Below are 14,504 nucleotides of genomic sequence, written 5' to 3' on the forward strand. Positions count from 1 at the left end.
TAAGAAACAATTCTCGTTAAAAGAGTGAAAAATTCTCCAACGAACGATTCTTGGCCTCGATAGCTAAGATGGAAAGAAAGTTAGCTGCAAACTTAAAGTACTTATCATCCAAAGCTATCGAGCCATTAAATCATGATAACAGAACAAGTAGGTGCACGATGATATTAAACCACATGATGTGGGGTGCTGCTTAGGATGTTCGATCTCTAAGGATCGTCACTTAAAGGAATCCCCGTTGGGAAAATGACCTTCGGCTATTTGTACCCCTTTTCCCAAAATAAAAAAAAATAAAAAAAATAAAAAAGGGAAAGATGATACGCATTGTTTTGTTGAATTGGATTTCGTTGGGTTTGAGGGGGTTCGAACCGACAACTTTCACCTTGACAGGGTGGTGCTACAATCCGAAGAAAATGAGGTAATTTCCCACTTCCTGGTGGGGCAAAATCTCACCACACCCCGCTCCGCTCCTACCCCACTAAGTGGAGTCTCCATCACCCATAGGCGATAATGAAAAAGAAGCAGGAAAAGAAAGGACGTCACGCCGGTTTCCAGTCAGCCCGCGCTATCAAGATTGGCTAGTAGCTCCATTGTGTTCACCACCATCTGATGAACAAGGTTAGAAATTCAATGGTCCATCCAAGATTTACCGCTCAAGAAAGAATAGCATGTGGACATTATATGTCATCCTGGGCTCATTCACACGTGTTTTTTTTATTTCCTGAACAAGCACTCCATAGTCCATACTATAAAACTTCCATTGTTCACAAAAGCAAAGATAACATCCTATTCATACACTTGTAATTTGAACATAGAGAAAAAGTTCGATGTGGCTGAAACCAGAGCAATCATGATATTTGCATCGCCATACTCGATACCCTAAAGTAAGACAGATATACACACATGGAGTACATCTCCCACAAAACACCAAAACCTGCCATGGCATATGATTCGTGCAGATTGTCTCGCAGTAGTTTAAGAGGCAGCATCAGTTAAAAACTCAATCTCGGTCTTAATTGGGCTTGAAGAACTTCAGCTTCAGTCCACTGTTCACCATGCTCCAGATGCCACCGATCGAGAAAGCCAAGCTAAAAGCAATTCCCAACCAACCAAGAATCCAGTTGAAATACCAATTGAAGCTATATTTGGTTGGTTTTTTAATCAGGACCCACATGAAGCATGGGTAAGCAAATGTAACCGGAAGAGTGAGTCCACCAAGCAATCCCGCAAGACTTGAAAGGAAAGGAAGGGCCACCCCTATGAAGAAGTTTACAAACCCGTAGAAAACTCGGAAACCAGAACGGACCCAGATCGAGCATGGACGGTTTGTACGGCTTGTGTAGCTGGCCTCAAAGCTATCGAATACAGGCATGGAGTAAATCTGGAAACTGCTGAGGCAGTTGAAGACAACTAGAAGGAAAGTCATTGCAAGAAGTCCTCTCGGAATATCACGGCTGTGGAATCTATACAAGGCATTCAGGATTCCTTCTTGAGGCATCTGCAAAAGGGAACAAGCAAACAATTTTATAAGTAAATGTCCCTAGTAAATGATTCTAGGCTGTTTTTAAAGTTGTTGCAATTTTATAACCATAGTTAGACAAGATCTCAATGGGCATTCCTCATTGCTACAACTATGTTCATGGGAGACGTTGTCATAAAGTTAAATGACTACTTTGTCCAGTTTGACAGTTCTTGCCAGTGTGATCTTTCGATGTCCATGCTTTCTTCATATTCTCAGGGGAGAAAATGAAAGATTAGTACTTACTTGATTTCCATAGGCCCAAAAGCCTCCGATCGCAACAGGAAACAGACACATGGCAATGAAGAAATAAGCAACTTTGGCTCCTTTCCACATTGGTACATGAGCCGGGTGTTTGAAAGTCGAAGGCATCGTTGCCTAAACAAAGCCCAAAATTTTCATTAGGTAATAATCCATGGCTTCTATTAAAGCACCAAATTTAAGCAACAAAGCATCATAGCTCTTACCTGTATCTCCAGAACCAAATTGTGACCTCGGAATGCAAAGGCAACAATCCCAAGTGCATTCATGACTGAAAATACAGAAGCATTAAAGGAAGGGAGTGAAAGAGGCTCGTACAAAATGGTGGGAGGTCTTTCTTGGCTCACTGAGAGCACCCACACCATAGTGCAGTAAGTGATTGCTGTTACGGCCCCCACAAGTGAGAGTCCAGCAATTGAATTAAGGTTTGGCAGTTGAGATAGCACGATACATAGAGAGGTGAAAACCAGATACCACTCCACAGTCGTGAGGGGATTCGAAGAACAGAGGGGACCACAAACTATTTGAAAGAATAGCTTCATCGTCTCCCCTCCGATGAGAATCAAAGCAGTGGCAGTTCCCGCAGATAAATAAACTGTTGGGAAGACAGCAAGCCATAGTCCTAACTTCTCCCCTGCAGACAAACAGTTTGAAATTATTCAATTAACGTACACTAATCATTTCAAGAAAGATCACTCATGATGAACATATCACCGTGCTAATTTGGTAAAATTCTTAAAAACAGTTGGAGGATAGTCAATCCAAATAAGAAGGAGAAGTATACCAGGATTGGCAAAGATTTAAAGAAAGAAAAACCTATTGAAGAGTTACCCTTGAGCGTACAAGCAAGCCAATTCAAGGAGAACACAAGTATGTAATAGTTTAAAAATTGCCAATATATCAAAGTGACTTGTATCGATTCCATTCTGGAATGAAAGCAGATTATCCAGCATGTCACAAATCTATGCGCTTATCAGTTGCGAAGTCCACATTCCATGCTTGCTTACCAAATGCTGCTTGCGCAAGCTCAACATATCTGTTATATCTCTTGCCTGGGACTGCTTCATGGAGCTGCACTAGGATCCACAGGGTGTAAAGTTGCCAACAGTACGCAATTGTCAACGATAGTATTCCCCAACTCCTGCACAGTCAATCATGACTCCTTAAATTCATAGAACTTGTAAAGAAGATGTAAAGTATTAAAAATGCTGATTTACCAAGAAGTCCAACGATTAGCTTCTTTGTTCTTACTGGAAAACTGAATGTCTTAGCTCGGTCTTTTTATGGCAGATTAATTGCAGGGTTCAGAAACAGTTAACAAAAACCATCATCTACGCCACTGTCACTATGCAGTCGACATATGACTAAACAAGGCCTTTGCATCGTTGTACAAACGTGCAAGGTTGAATTAAGAAAAAACATGGTAAAGGGACTAGTCTGCGGTTCAAAGCCAAGTTTACGAAGTCATGGAGAGAGACTAAAAAAACAGCCAAAGTGCACCCTGTTATTATATCCTATTAAAAGCAGCATCGTCCACATTTCCTTTATCTTCTTTTTCCGCATAGAATGAAAAGAAACGGATAACATACGCAACAGTAAAGCGCATACAGTCTCGAGCCCAAGACAACAGGATTTTTTAGTGGCCCAAGAAAGTGACATTTCTCTTGAATGTGAACGAAAGCATTTGAAAGGAAAAGTAAAAGATCAAAAAGAAACGACGTGACTTGCCTCAAAGATGCTTCTAAATCCACCTAAATCGAATCTATCCATAATCAAGAAATCTCGTAAAGGCTCGAAAGATCACCGGCCGCAAGACCCACAAACCAAAAACTTTAGTCAAAGTCGGTACAATTAGCATGTGGACGAATTGAAAGAGGACAGTGACAGGTCTGGAGTGGTCAAGGTATGCAAGACCGTAAGACACTGAATTGGTATCAAGAAACTGCCGTGTAAAAGCAATGAGAGAAGGATGCCGAAGAAGAAGTAAACAAGAAAAATACTGTGATTTCAGCTTTCTCGTTTTCCCATTTCCAATTAATGAAAGAACGAAGTTGGGAACAGAAAATAAAAGATCAAAAATCAAGAACAATAATGGATGCAATGCATCCCAGATTGGCCGAAAGAGTTCAAACCCGAAACAAACTAGAAAAATATTCCACTAAACCAAGACCCTCAAAAAACAAGAAATCCCCTTTACATGCGGAAAGCAGAACAAAAAAGTAGGTAGCTATAAATGCTTTTACTCCCTTCTAAGCTCATCAAGAAGCACTCAGAAACAGAAAAACCCAAGAAACATGTCGTCAAGCGGTGAAACGAACAAACGAACAAACATCGTCAAACTCTCACCAGCCCAGAAAAGCGAAGGCGACGGGCAAGAGCAGGGCCTGGAAGCCGACGCCGGCGTTGAGGTTGTGGAAGGCGGCGTAATGGGCGTTGCCGTTGCGGGACTCGGTGATGGGGAGCCACGCGTCCTGCGGGTTGAGCTTCGTCAGGTGGCCCACCTCCTCCAGGTACCCCTTCATGTTCACCAGCACCCTCTTCATCGGCGTCCCGATGGGGCTCAGGAACCTCGGGGATATGAACGACGTCGGCGTCCACGCCGCCGACGGGGCCTTCCCCCCGCCGCCCGCCCCCGACGACGCCGCCGCGGGCCTCGGCGACCGCTGGCCCGACGGCGTCTGGGCCTCCGGCGTGGAGGCGCGTGGGGTGGCCGGGATGGAGATGAGCTCCGTCTCTGGTCTCTCCTCCATTGGGTGCGAAGCCAAATGTGGTTTTTCGGGGGAGTCTCTGTTGGTGTTGTGTTGTGTCTCAGCGAGTGTCGGGTCTTCTTAAGGGAAGGGAAGGCAGGGAATGACCGAGTGAGTGAGTGGGGAAGGGAGAGAAATGATGGGGTGTTGGCTTTTGTTTGTTTTTGCTTGTCCACCTTTTTTTTTTTTGGTTTTGTGAATCGAGTGCAGCGCACGACTCCATGAGATCTTTTTCCGTCTATCGAAAAAGGGCAAGGAAAATGGAAGAATCCCTAAAAGTCTATTTCCAGTGAAAAAAAACTCTCCTTTCTATTTTCATGGCCATGTTTCCCTTTTCTTTCTTTCGTTTGGAGAAAATTTCTTGGGACCTAAGTAGTACCGACACTTGTATACGACATGTGACATGATACACTGACACGTCGTTTCTTAAAAAATAAAAAATTTCCCACATTATGACACGTTATATATTAAATATAAATTTTTATATAATGATTATTTGAATCGAATTAATTTGTTTTAAATTCACAAATAAATAAATAATAATAAAAAGCCTAGAATTAATTTATATTAAAAATATTAATCCACAATTTATTAATATCATTCATTATTTTAATTTGACAAATTCAACTCTATTCCAATAATTCATAAATCTTGGAGAAAAAATAAGCAATTCACATTCTAAAATCACGTGTCAAAGAAGAAAAAAAAAATTGAGGGTGAATTATGTCCCATGAGAAGTGAGAGTTAGAAGAGAAAACTAAGTTTTTCTTCTTTCCCCATTTATTATATTTATTATTATTTTTTTATTTTTTAACATATATACATTTTGAACTCTCATTTATTGAAAATTTTTAAAATTGACTTCCCATGTCGAAATCATGTATCAGAAGCTTGCATATTGAAATTCCGACTCAAGTGTTGGAGAGTGTTAGGAAAGTTGACCAGATGCTGAATTTTCTGACACATATTAACCAAGTGTCTGAGAGTATTCAAGAGTGTCGAAAAGTGTCAGACACCTATCAAAGTGTCCAATACGACACTAAGGCTTTGGAAGAGTGTTGGTGTTTCCTAACCTAGGACCTTTTCCCACGTAATGTAAACACCTAGATGTTTTTTCATCTCATTAATATCCCATTCTTGCACTAATATTTCAACAATTGAGCCTAGGTCCATCGAGGCCTGGCCCGAGACCACGATGCCTATGTTTGGGTCCCTAGTGCTCAAGCTCAAGATCCTAATGCTCATACCCAAATTCCTGGTGCCTTGGCCCTAGCAACAAGGTCTTGAGTCGCAACCTCAAGGGACTCGACCTCTGGCATAAGCATTGGGGACTCGAGCCTCAACCTAGATGGGCTCGAGCTCAAGCACAAGGAATCCAAGCACAGGCATGGGGGGCCCTAGTCTAAGTATTAAGGACCAAAGCTTGAGCACAGAGCCTTTGTGGACTCTAGCCCGAGTGCCAACGACATAAGCACAAGTATCAAGGCCCCACGCTAACCTTTTAGACCTAAGCTTAGGTGCCAAGTCATTGGGCATGAACGCTAGGGTTTTAGGGTCGATCTCGATGGACCAATGAACAAACGTTAGGGTTTCTATGTCCGAGCGCATAGTTTATGACTAAATATCTAATCATATTTTGGAAAATAATTTCGAATTTTTTAAAGAGAAAATCATTTTCATGAATTTAAATTTAGATTTTCCTTTAAGTCATTTTCCTAAATAATCTAAATACTGAAAAAAGAGGAAAACATTTTATGCATAACAAATGGATCATGGAAAATTAATGATTTGAAAAATATTTACTAAAAATGATTGCTTATATACACATAAAAATAAATGAACAAAAAAGATAATTATCATTCATGAAAATATTTATATATAAATTATTGTTGATAATGAAAATATAGTTCAATAGCTAATTATTTCAAGCAATATAAATGATTATTTTTTTCGTATCATTCATTTGTATGAAACAAAGAGAGCCTTAGAATAAAAAAAAAACTTGAACTGCTCAATCAGCTGGTGAATTTGTGGAAGCAAACTCGATTACTTCATAATCGCTTTCCAATTCTTTCTTGAATCCCAACGAAATTGTGAGATGCAAACCCATACAAACAAAGCAAGGTTCGGCTTTTAACTGCCGAGTAAAGCCACCTGACCAATTACCCAAATTCCTCTTTAATTAGTGGATAAAACCACTAACATCACCTATTTTTAGTTTCAGTTATGCCTACATAGACATGAATTTCATTTCTCAGAATCCACTAGTCAAAAGAATAATTTAAATATATATATATATATATATATATATATATATATATATATATAGTCTTTTTTAGGCTTCATTTGTCTCGAGAAAAATAAATAATTTAGAAAATATTTTTTTAAAGTTATCATTTGTAATACTTCTAAAAATAAATGGACGAAAAAATATTTTCATCATTTACGAAAATGTTTACATATAAATTCTTATCAAAATGAAAAACATTTTTCATTGGCTAATTATATCAAACAATATAAGCAATCATTTAAAAATATTTATTTTTGAAAATATTTATTTTTCACAAAATAAGCGAAGCCTTAATAACAAACACTCTTCTTTTATGGACATAATCCAAATAAAATTAATTTTAAATGGGTCGTGTTTTCATCTATCTCTCATTAAAGAAAACTCCCTACAAATCATGAGCTACAAGCATGTTTAAACTTAGGTTTTTTTTTCTTTTTCCGGCTATAATCACATTTAATTAAGTTTGCATGTGTGATGTTCATAACTTGTAACATGCCAATTAAAGACATGATTGGAAGAAGTTTCTTTAACTAAGGATTCCGGAAAATATAATCTCTTAAAAGTGGATAATATTGATATTTTTATGTTTAGCAGCCCAGAAAGGCTGGAAGAGAAATGCATGGGCCAATAATACAACATTTGTCACGACTTTGAGTTTTATTTCAACTTTCCTAAGCCTTGCCCAAGGGAGTGCTTTTAAACAATCTTAAACACACTCTTTACTGTGGCCAGGAAAAAAAAAACACAATCTTTTACTGTAAGTTTTTTAAATAAATAACATACAATTATGCGATGTGGGAGGAGACTTGACTATTACGACTAATTTGTCTATTGAAAAGAATGTTTGTAAATTTTTATTATCCATATTAACAATAGAACAATAGAACAAAAAAATGACAATAGTTTTCTCTGATGAAATATAATGAAAGGAAAATTATAACATACATAGCCAACGTAAAAATAACTTTACATAAGCGATCTAATCCACCTTGGTTAGAGGATTTTAACTATTCAATTTTTCACTAACCATCAAACCAATGGTTAATAAAGTTGCATGCAAAAATAATTACACCAACGGTCTAATTCACCCTTGATCCAAGGATCTTAATTATTTCATCTCTCACTAAACATCAAGTTAATGATGAACAAGGCATTTTGCAGAAAAATATAGTTACACGGACGAAGACGATGTATGTTAGAATTATTCGGGAAGGAAACACAGAAAGAATCATACTATTTTCACCTTTCAGCTCAAGGAATGATGATAATGAAAACCCTACATGTCAAGATCCCAGAAAAAAATGTGACATCTCAAAAAAGTGAGCCTTTAAGAATATAGGGTGAAGTAGGCCGCGCAATAAGTATTTACATGTTAACCAAAGTTTGGTGAAACGCAAATTAACTAAATAATTACAGAGTTGAAGATTTTCGTAGGAGAGAGATTAGTCATGCTAATATATATTAGACATCACATTAATGGGTGCTCCGAAACACTTGTTAACTACACTTTACAAATTAAACAAGTGCTCTCTCCATTTTTCACATGGGTTTTATCATTAAAAAAATCAAATTGTTCTCTATTACGAAAAAAAATTCTTTCGTATTCTTACATGTTCTCAACGGGAATCAGAAATAACAAATGTATCGTCATGTATAGCGAAGGAAATTCTCTGTCCATATATCATGAATCAAGCAATATTTAAAGATATTTTGAATCTTTTTTCTCTATTAAATAACTTAATATAAAAGATTACAATACAAAAAGATAATTCTAGTTAGATTGAGATTTGAAAGATACAACTTAAATATTTTATTTTTACTTACTGCATTTTTGAACTTTTATTTACAGAAGAAATGCTCCTCTTATTTAATTTGAAACGCATATAAAGTGCAAAAAGTCTCTTTAAGTCTATTTGGAAAAAGAAAGACTCTCCTTATTAAATTAGATGTGCTTAATGTCCAAAAGTCTATCTTAGTCTAATTTTAGTGTATAATTCATCCATTATCCCTCAATTTGTTTGTTAATAAGTCAAAAAAAAAAAAATTTAGTAAATTATTAGCCAAATTCTTATCATTAAAGCATCTTAAATAATTAATACGTTTACATCAACATTTGTTTAAAATCTAGAAGAGACTTTCTTTAAGAATGCCATCAATTGATTTAAAATACCTTTTGCACAAGTCATTTGAAAGTGGGGAAAAAAAATTGCGGGCACTTTACGTGTCTAAAAAGGTGGAAGTTTAAGTTGAGCGTAATGTAGTTGTTAATGGTGTTTCTATATTCATGTGGTGCAAATTCACGTGTAAATTGTATTAGAGAAATTCTATATCGAAAAATTTGTATAGTATAGAATAGTTAATATATCTTAATTGGCTAATAATTCATTAGATTAAACTATTAAATAAAAAAGGGTTCAACTAGATATGTAAACAGATTTTGATTTGGATTTCCTCTTAATAATTTCCCAAGTGAAAGGTACCCAAAAGGTATCAATTTTTATGGCGTGCTCTCAACATTAGTCCTACTATTTGCATTGCATTTAGCACTTTTCCAGGCTAAGGGTAGGGACCATCCTAACAAATTTTGAAGGGATTAATCGAAATAGATGCAAGGGAGGATAGGGTGAAGATTCGGAATTTTAAAAAGAAATCCTCAACTCCAAATATAAAGAAGAACATTTGTACAAAATCTATTTCAACGTAGACAGCTTATCTATAACTCAATTAAACTTATTGACTTGATTCAATAAGGAAAAATAAATGATAAATACCATTTATGGGTACCATTTTTTTTTCGCTTGTGAAATTCTTTTTCATTATACTTGTGCAATATATATATATATTGGGAATAAAGAAACCTTGGAACAAATGGAGTCAATTGATATTTTCCTTTTTGTCCGTTAGTTTTTTTTTTTTTTTTTTTGGGGGGGGGGGTGAGGAGCTCCCTGACACTATCAGTTCCGGTGGGTGCCCACGGACTGTCAGTGAGTAACCCCAAAGCGAAGACTGAGGTTTTGCACGCAATTACCCTCCTCTTCCGACGCCAAATGATGGTTGCCAACTGTTCGTGTTTGTTTATTGCAGTTGCTTTCGGTTGTCGCAGGAAGCGAGGGGGTGGGTAATTAAGGCAGGCACGGAACGTCAGATTTCGCAACCCCCGCCCATCTCCACCGTCCCCCGGACGAGGAGCAGACGGACGCGATCTTCAGGGTCGCCTTTTCCCGGGACGTCGGCTTCTTTCGTGGTCAAATCGGATGGGTGGGGGATTTCGGATGGTGATTGATGGTTTGGTCGTACCGTAACTTTGCGTGAAGTCGCATCGGACGGTGAAGATCGGGAAACGCCGAAGAGGAATGGGTTCAATCACGGGTCACCACGGTCCCATCAAATCGAAGTGGGTGGGATTTCTCCTTTCATCTTCCAATGCGGCAGTGCTTTGATTGAGGTTGCTGATGACATGGACATCGCTGCCGCGTCTGGGGAACGAGAGGGGGTGAAACGAAAGTTTGTATAAAATAGTGGAAAAGATCTCAAATCCTCGTGGAAATTTGAAAAAAAATTAATGATTGTTGCCACAAAAGATCATAAATTAGTATACTTATAAACAAAAAAATCTCATATTGTTTCATATTTGATAAATTTATCATTTATTAACTTTACGTTTTTTATCGTTAAATTATTAAGTTGAATAATACATAATAATTGACGAACATACTAGTTTCGGGTTTTACTGTACAATTGTCATATACATACTAGTTTATAGTTCTTTGTGATACTAATCTAAACGGAGAATAAATTTATTACAAATCTATCGATTTGAAGATTTTAGTAGTAAAAAAGTTAATTTATGATAAATTTATAATTGATATATCAATGTAAGTTTTTTTGTAGTCAAAAAATTATTTTGAATAAATTTATTATATGTGTATCGATTTGTAGTCTTTCATGGTATTAACCCAAAAATTTAAAGGGTTTTGATTATTTTCTCTTCAAAATTTTTCCTTCCCTCGCAAAAACATAGCATTCCCTTTTTTTCCCCAAAAGACACGAGGTTGCAAGTTTGATGAAATTCATATGGAATTGGACCAGAATTATTGTTGTGATGATATTGAAGTTGTTAAATGAGTAGAGAGAGAAAATGTTTGAAGACATAACTTACTTTAGGATAGAATTTTGCGTTAATAAGGCACCTAAAGAAAATATTAAATTTTTTCCAGCTTTATTAAGGGAACATCCGCGACCCTAAGGTCCAATAATTGCCAGATCTTTAAAAATTGAGATGTTGATATTTTTCCTTTAAATTAATGCAACATCAACCCACGACTCTCATTTGAACACCATTCTACACATGAGTAAGTTAGATTATTTGTAATACAAAGCCTATATAAATTGTCTTAGCTAAAAAAATTTCTTCAAAATTAATGTTGCGTGCAAGTATTATATCTAAATGAAATGCAAACAAGAGTTAGAAAAAGAAACCACACCAAAATTGAATTACTTTTTTGGCATGTCTAAACGTATTTAATTAGTCGATATAGACAATTCCGAAGCAACCTATTATATGATTTAGACTTAGGCGATTATGCACAATAATGGTAATCTAAGTGTAGTGTTTATAGGATTTACAAACAATAATAACGCGAAAATCAAATTCTATGGATAGAAACATAGTTCTCAATAATAGTATTTTTTTTTTTTTTGCTTTTTGGGTTAAGGCATTTAAACACTAATTAATATAATGAAAAACTCCAAGTCAGTACATTTATGACAATTTTGCCATAAATTAATTTATTGACAACAAAAACCTCAAACTGGTATATTTATAATAAATTTGTTTCAAGTTAAGTTTTTTTTTTTAATGACCTAGGGAATCCACGCAACGTACCAACACGGACCTAGGTTAAGGCATTTAAACACTAGTTAATATAATGAAAAACTCCAATTAGTACATTTATGACAATTTTGCCATAAATTAATTTATTGACAACAAAAACCTCAAACTGGTATATTTATAATAAATTTGTTTTGGCTAAGTTTTTTTTTTTTCGATGACCAAGGGAACCCGCGCACCGTACCAACACGGACCTAAGGTAACGGAGGGTAAACCCTGGGGGGACGCTAGTAGAAGACCCACCACCCCGACGTCGCACTTAAGATCCCGTACGGCCAGCGGGATTCGAACTTCTCCCCTCTCATAAAGGATCATGGGAGCACTTATTCAACTAGGCCACCGTAGGCAGTAGTTGTTTCAAGCTAAGTTTTTTATCACAATAAATTCAAATTTATACATTTGTGACAAATTTATCTTTATTAATTTTCGTTAAATTCTATTAATATAATGGAAAACCAAAAACTGATATACTTGTAATAAACAAAGAATAAAAAGGAAGGTAAAATTTAACGAAAATTAACCGAAGATAAATATGTTACAAATACACTAATTTGATGATTTTAGTGATTAAAAAATTAATTTAAAATAAAATTATTATAAAATTATTAATTTAGAATTTTTCGTAATATTAATTATTTAAGCATTCCAGGCAGTTTTTAATATGGATTTTCTATCACAGCCAGGTTGATGGTAGATTCTTTTTGGGTCAAATTCAATGCTTATCAACGGAGGTCAAATCGACATGCACTTAAGACACCGTGCAGGTCAATTTTATTTTTTCGGTTGAACGTGCAGATCAATTTTTTTTTTTGGGGGGTCAGATTTTGGTCAAATCGACTGTGTATAAAAATAATTCCAGCAAGAGCGGGGCCCACTCTAGGCTCCGGTTTTTGCGGTCCATTCCGCCGTCGCGAACGCGTGGTGTCGGAGCGCGTCCTGGGTTTTGCATCGGCATTGTACAGCCACGCCACCCCAACGTTCGACGAGCTGCTTTTGCTTTTCAGGGTTTCGCTCTCTTTCTTCTCCGCTTTGACCGTTCCACGATTCCACCGCCATTTTCGTGAGCGCCAATTCCCCAAAACACAAGTTAACTTTAAATCCTATTTTCCATTTTGAATTTTTTATTTAAAAAATCTCAAACTTTCATTCTAATTTTAAATTGACCCACCCTTTGAAAAAATCACTATTTTCTTTGAAATTATCAATATAAAAATCTATCCTTAATTCATATGAAAGAGTGTTGATGAAAACACATATTCTGATAATAAACCTCTAACTAAATATTGATAATTTTGAAAAACTAATGATGATCTTTTAGTGTAATTTGAGATGAGAATGAAAATTGAAAATTTATTTTGGGATAGAACTTGGCTGGACCTAAACTGGGTTTTTTTTTTTGTAAATAAAGGAATTAGGTCATTTTCGTTGGGTTTGAGTTATATTGGAGATAGAGAATCAAACAGGATATACTTTTCCTTTAATTTTGATGATGGTCATTTTGCTTCTCAATAAGCAAGCGCGTGAGACAGGACCGATGCCACGGCGTCGATCCTCGCGTGGCGGTGAGCTTGTCCGGGACGAGCAGAGCGTACAATGTCAGATTTCTTCCGACAGCACCACGTGCACCCCACGGCGCGTGACGCTCCCGCTGCCACTAATGTCGTATTCTCTCTTCTCTAGCAAAAAGCCTTTTCACGTTACCCCATGTAAAAACCCATGACCATATGAATCATGCGCCGACAAAAGACCAGATCGCATCATTAAACCTAGCAAGACGTGATAGAGATTTAACGGTGCTAAATAGCACGGATGAGTGTAATCCCTGCATTAACACCACGCTCTTAATTTGTCATGTACGGAAAAGAGAGCGTGACGGTACTGTTACACTGACGGCCCTTTTTCCACCGCATATGCCAACATGTAAGATGGAGACATTTTAAAAATCCCTTTTTTTTAATGAAGAGAAATCGCTTTTGAAAAATAATTTTTGACTTTTCGATATTTAAATTATGAAAAACTAGTTGATTTGAGAAAAGAGCTTTTCGTATATTGAAAAAACAAGTCTAAAGTGGAGAAAATGAATTCATTTTTCACATGAAGAAAATCACTTTTTGTGAACCATCAAACAAGTGAAGGCGAACAATAATCATGATTAAATTATTACCTTCACCAAAAAAAAAAAAAACAATAATCATGATTAAAAAAATTATTGTGAATATATGAAACAAACACACCTTAAAAACCGGTTTTTATATATATATATTTTGAATTCACTTTAAATGTTATCACTTTTTATTGGAGCTGGTGTTTGAATTTCTAGTTATCAAAACTTGGCAACAACCTTTTAACTTCATCTTAATTAGGCAGTGCGATGTCTTTGTTGGGTCTCGAGTGACGAAAGTTTTACTAAATCTGTTTTATTGATGAAAGTAAGCTCTATGTATATTTGCATTCAACTATCACGAGAAGCTTAATTTATTATAGTTCAGCAAAAATTGTTGTAAAAGAAACGAACATATTTAGTTAAACAAAAAGTTATGGATGAAATAATAATTCTGTTGGTACATATTTCATCATCACAGACATCAATAAGATATTACATTGTCGATAAACTTTTAGCGAAAAATTTACAACTCTTGTCTCTAAAGATTGTACCTAGTAGCAAACCTTCGCTAAGGTACAATAAAACTAGCAACAAGATTTTGGGAGTTAATTGAATTGACTTTTACATTTTGTTGAATATAAATTTTGCAATGCATACATTTTGACTTTGTTTAATCCCAAATCCTTTAGAGCTCT

At 36.1% G+C, this 14,504-nt stretch overlaps 1 protein-coding gene across 1 annotated transcript; it reads right to left on the bottom strand.

Annotated features, from left to right (window-relative positions):
• Positions 1–684: 684 nt before the first annotated feature.
• LOC104449358 (lysine histidine transporter-like 8) lies at positions 685–4,641 on the bottom strand. The gene is made up of 5 exons (XM_010063489.3): positions 4,124–4,641; positions 2,785–2,918; positions 1,984–2,411; positions 1,763–1,894; positions 685–1,495 (listed from the first exon to the last, which is right to left on the bottom strand). Exons 1-5 carry the CDS (start codon positions 4,525–4,527, stop codon positions 1,010–1,012), a joined length of 1,584 nt encoding a protein of 527 aa, XP_010061791.1. The 5' UTR covers positions 4,528–4,641; the 3' UTR covers positions 685–1,009.
• Between the last annotated feature and the right edge of the window lie 9,863 nt (positions 4,642–14,504).

This window comes from Eucalyptus grandis, chromosome 6 (assembly GCF_016545825.1).
Source record: "Eucalyptus grandis isolate ANBG69807.140 chromosome 6, ASM1654582v1, whole genome shotgun sequence".
NCBI classification, from domain to species: domain Eukaryota; kingdom Viridiplantae; phylum Streptophyta; class Magnoliopsida; order Myrtales; family Myrtaceae; genus Eucalyptus; species Eucalyptus grandis.

What these genes read in the sequence shown, in the direction of transcription:
- LOC104449358 (XM_010063489.3), bottom strand. Translation starts at nt 4,527, where the DNA reads ATGGAGGAGAGACCAGAGACGGAGCTCATCTCCATCCCGGCCACCCCA. An exon ending in GCCTTCGCTTTTCTGGGCTG is followed by an intron (nt 2,919 to 4,123) that starts GTGAGAGTTTGA and finishes TTGACTGTGCAG; the next exon opens with GAGTTGGGGAATACTATCGT. An exon ending in TTTGGGCCTATGGAAATCAA is followed by an intron (nt 1,496 to 1,762) that starts GTAAGTACTAAT and finishes TCCCTTTTGCAG; the next exon opens with ATGCCTCAAGAAGGAATCCT.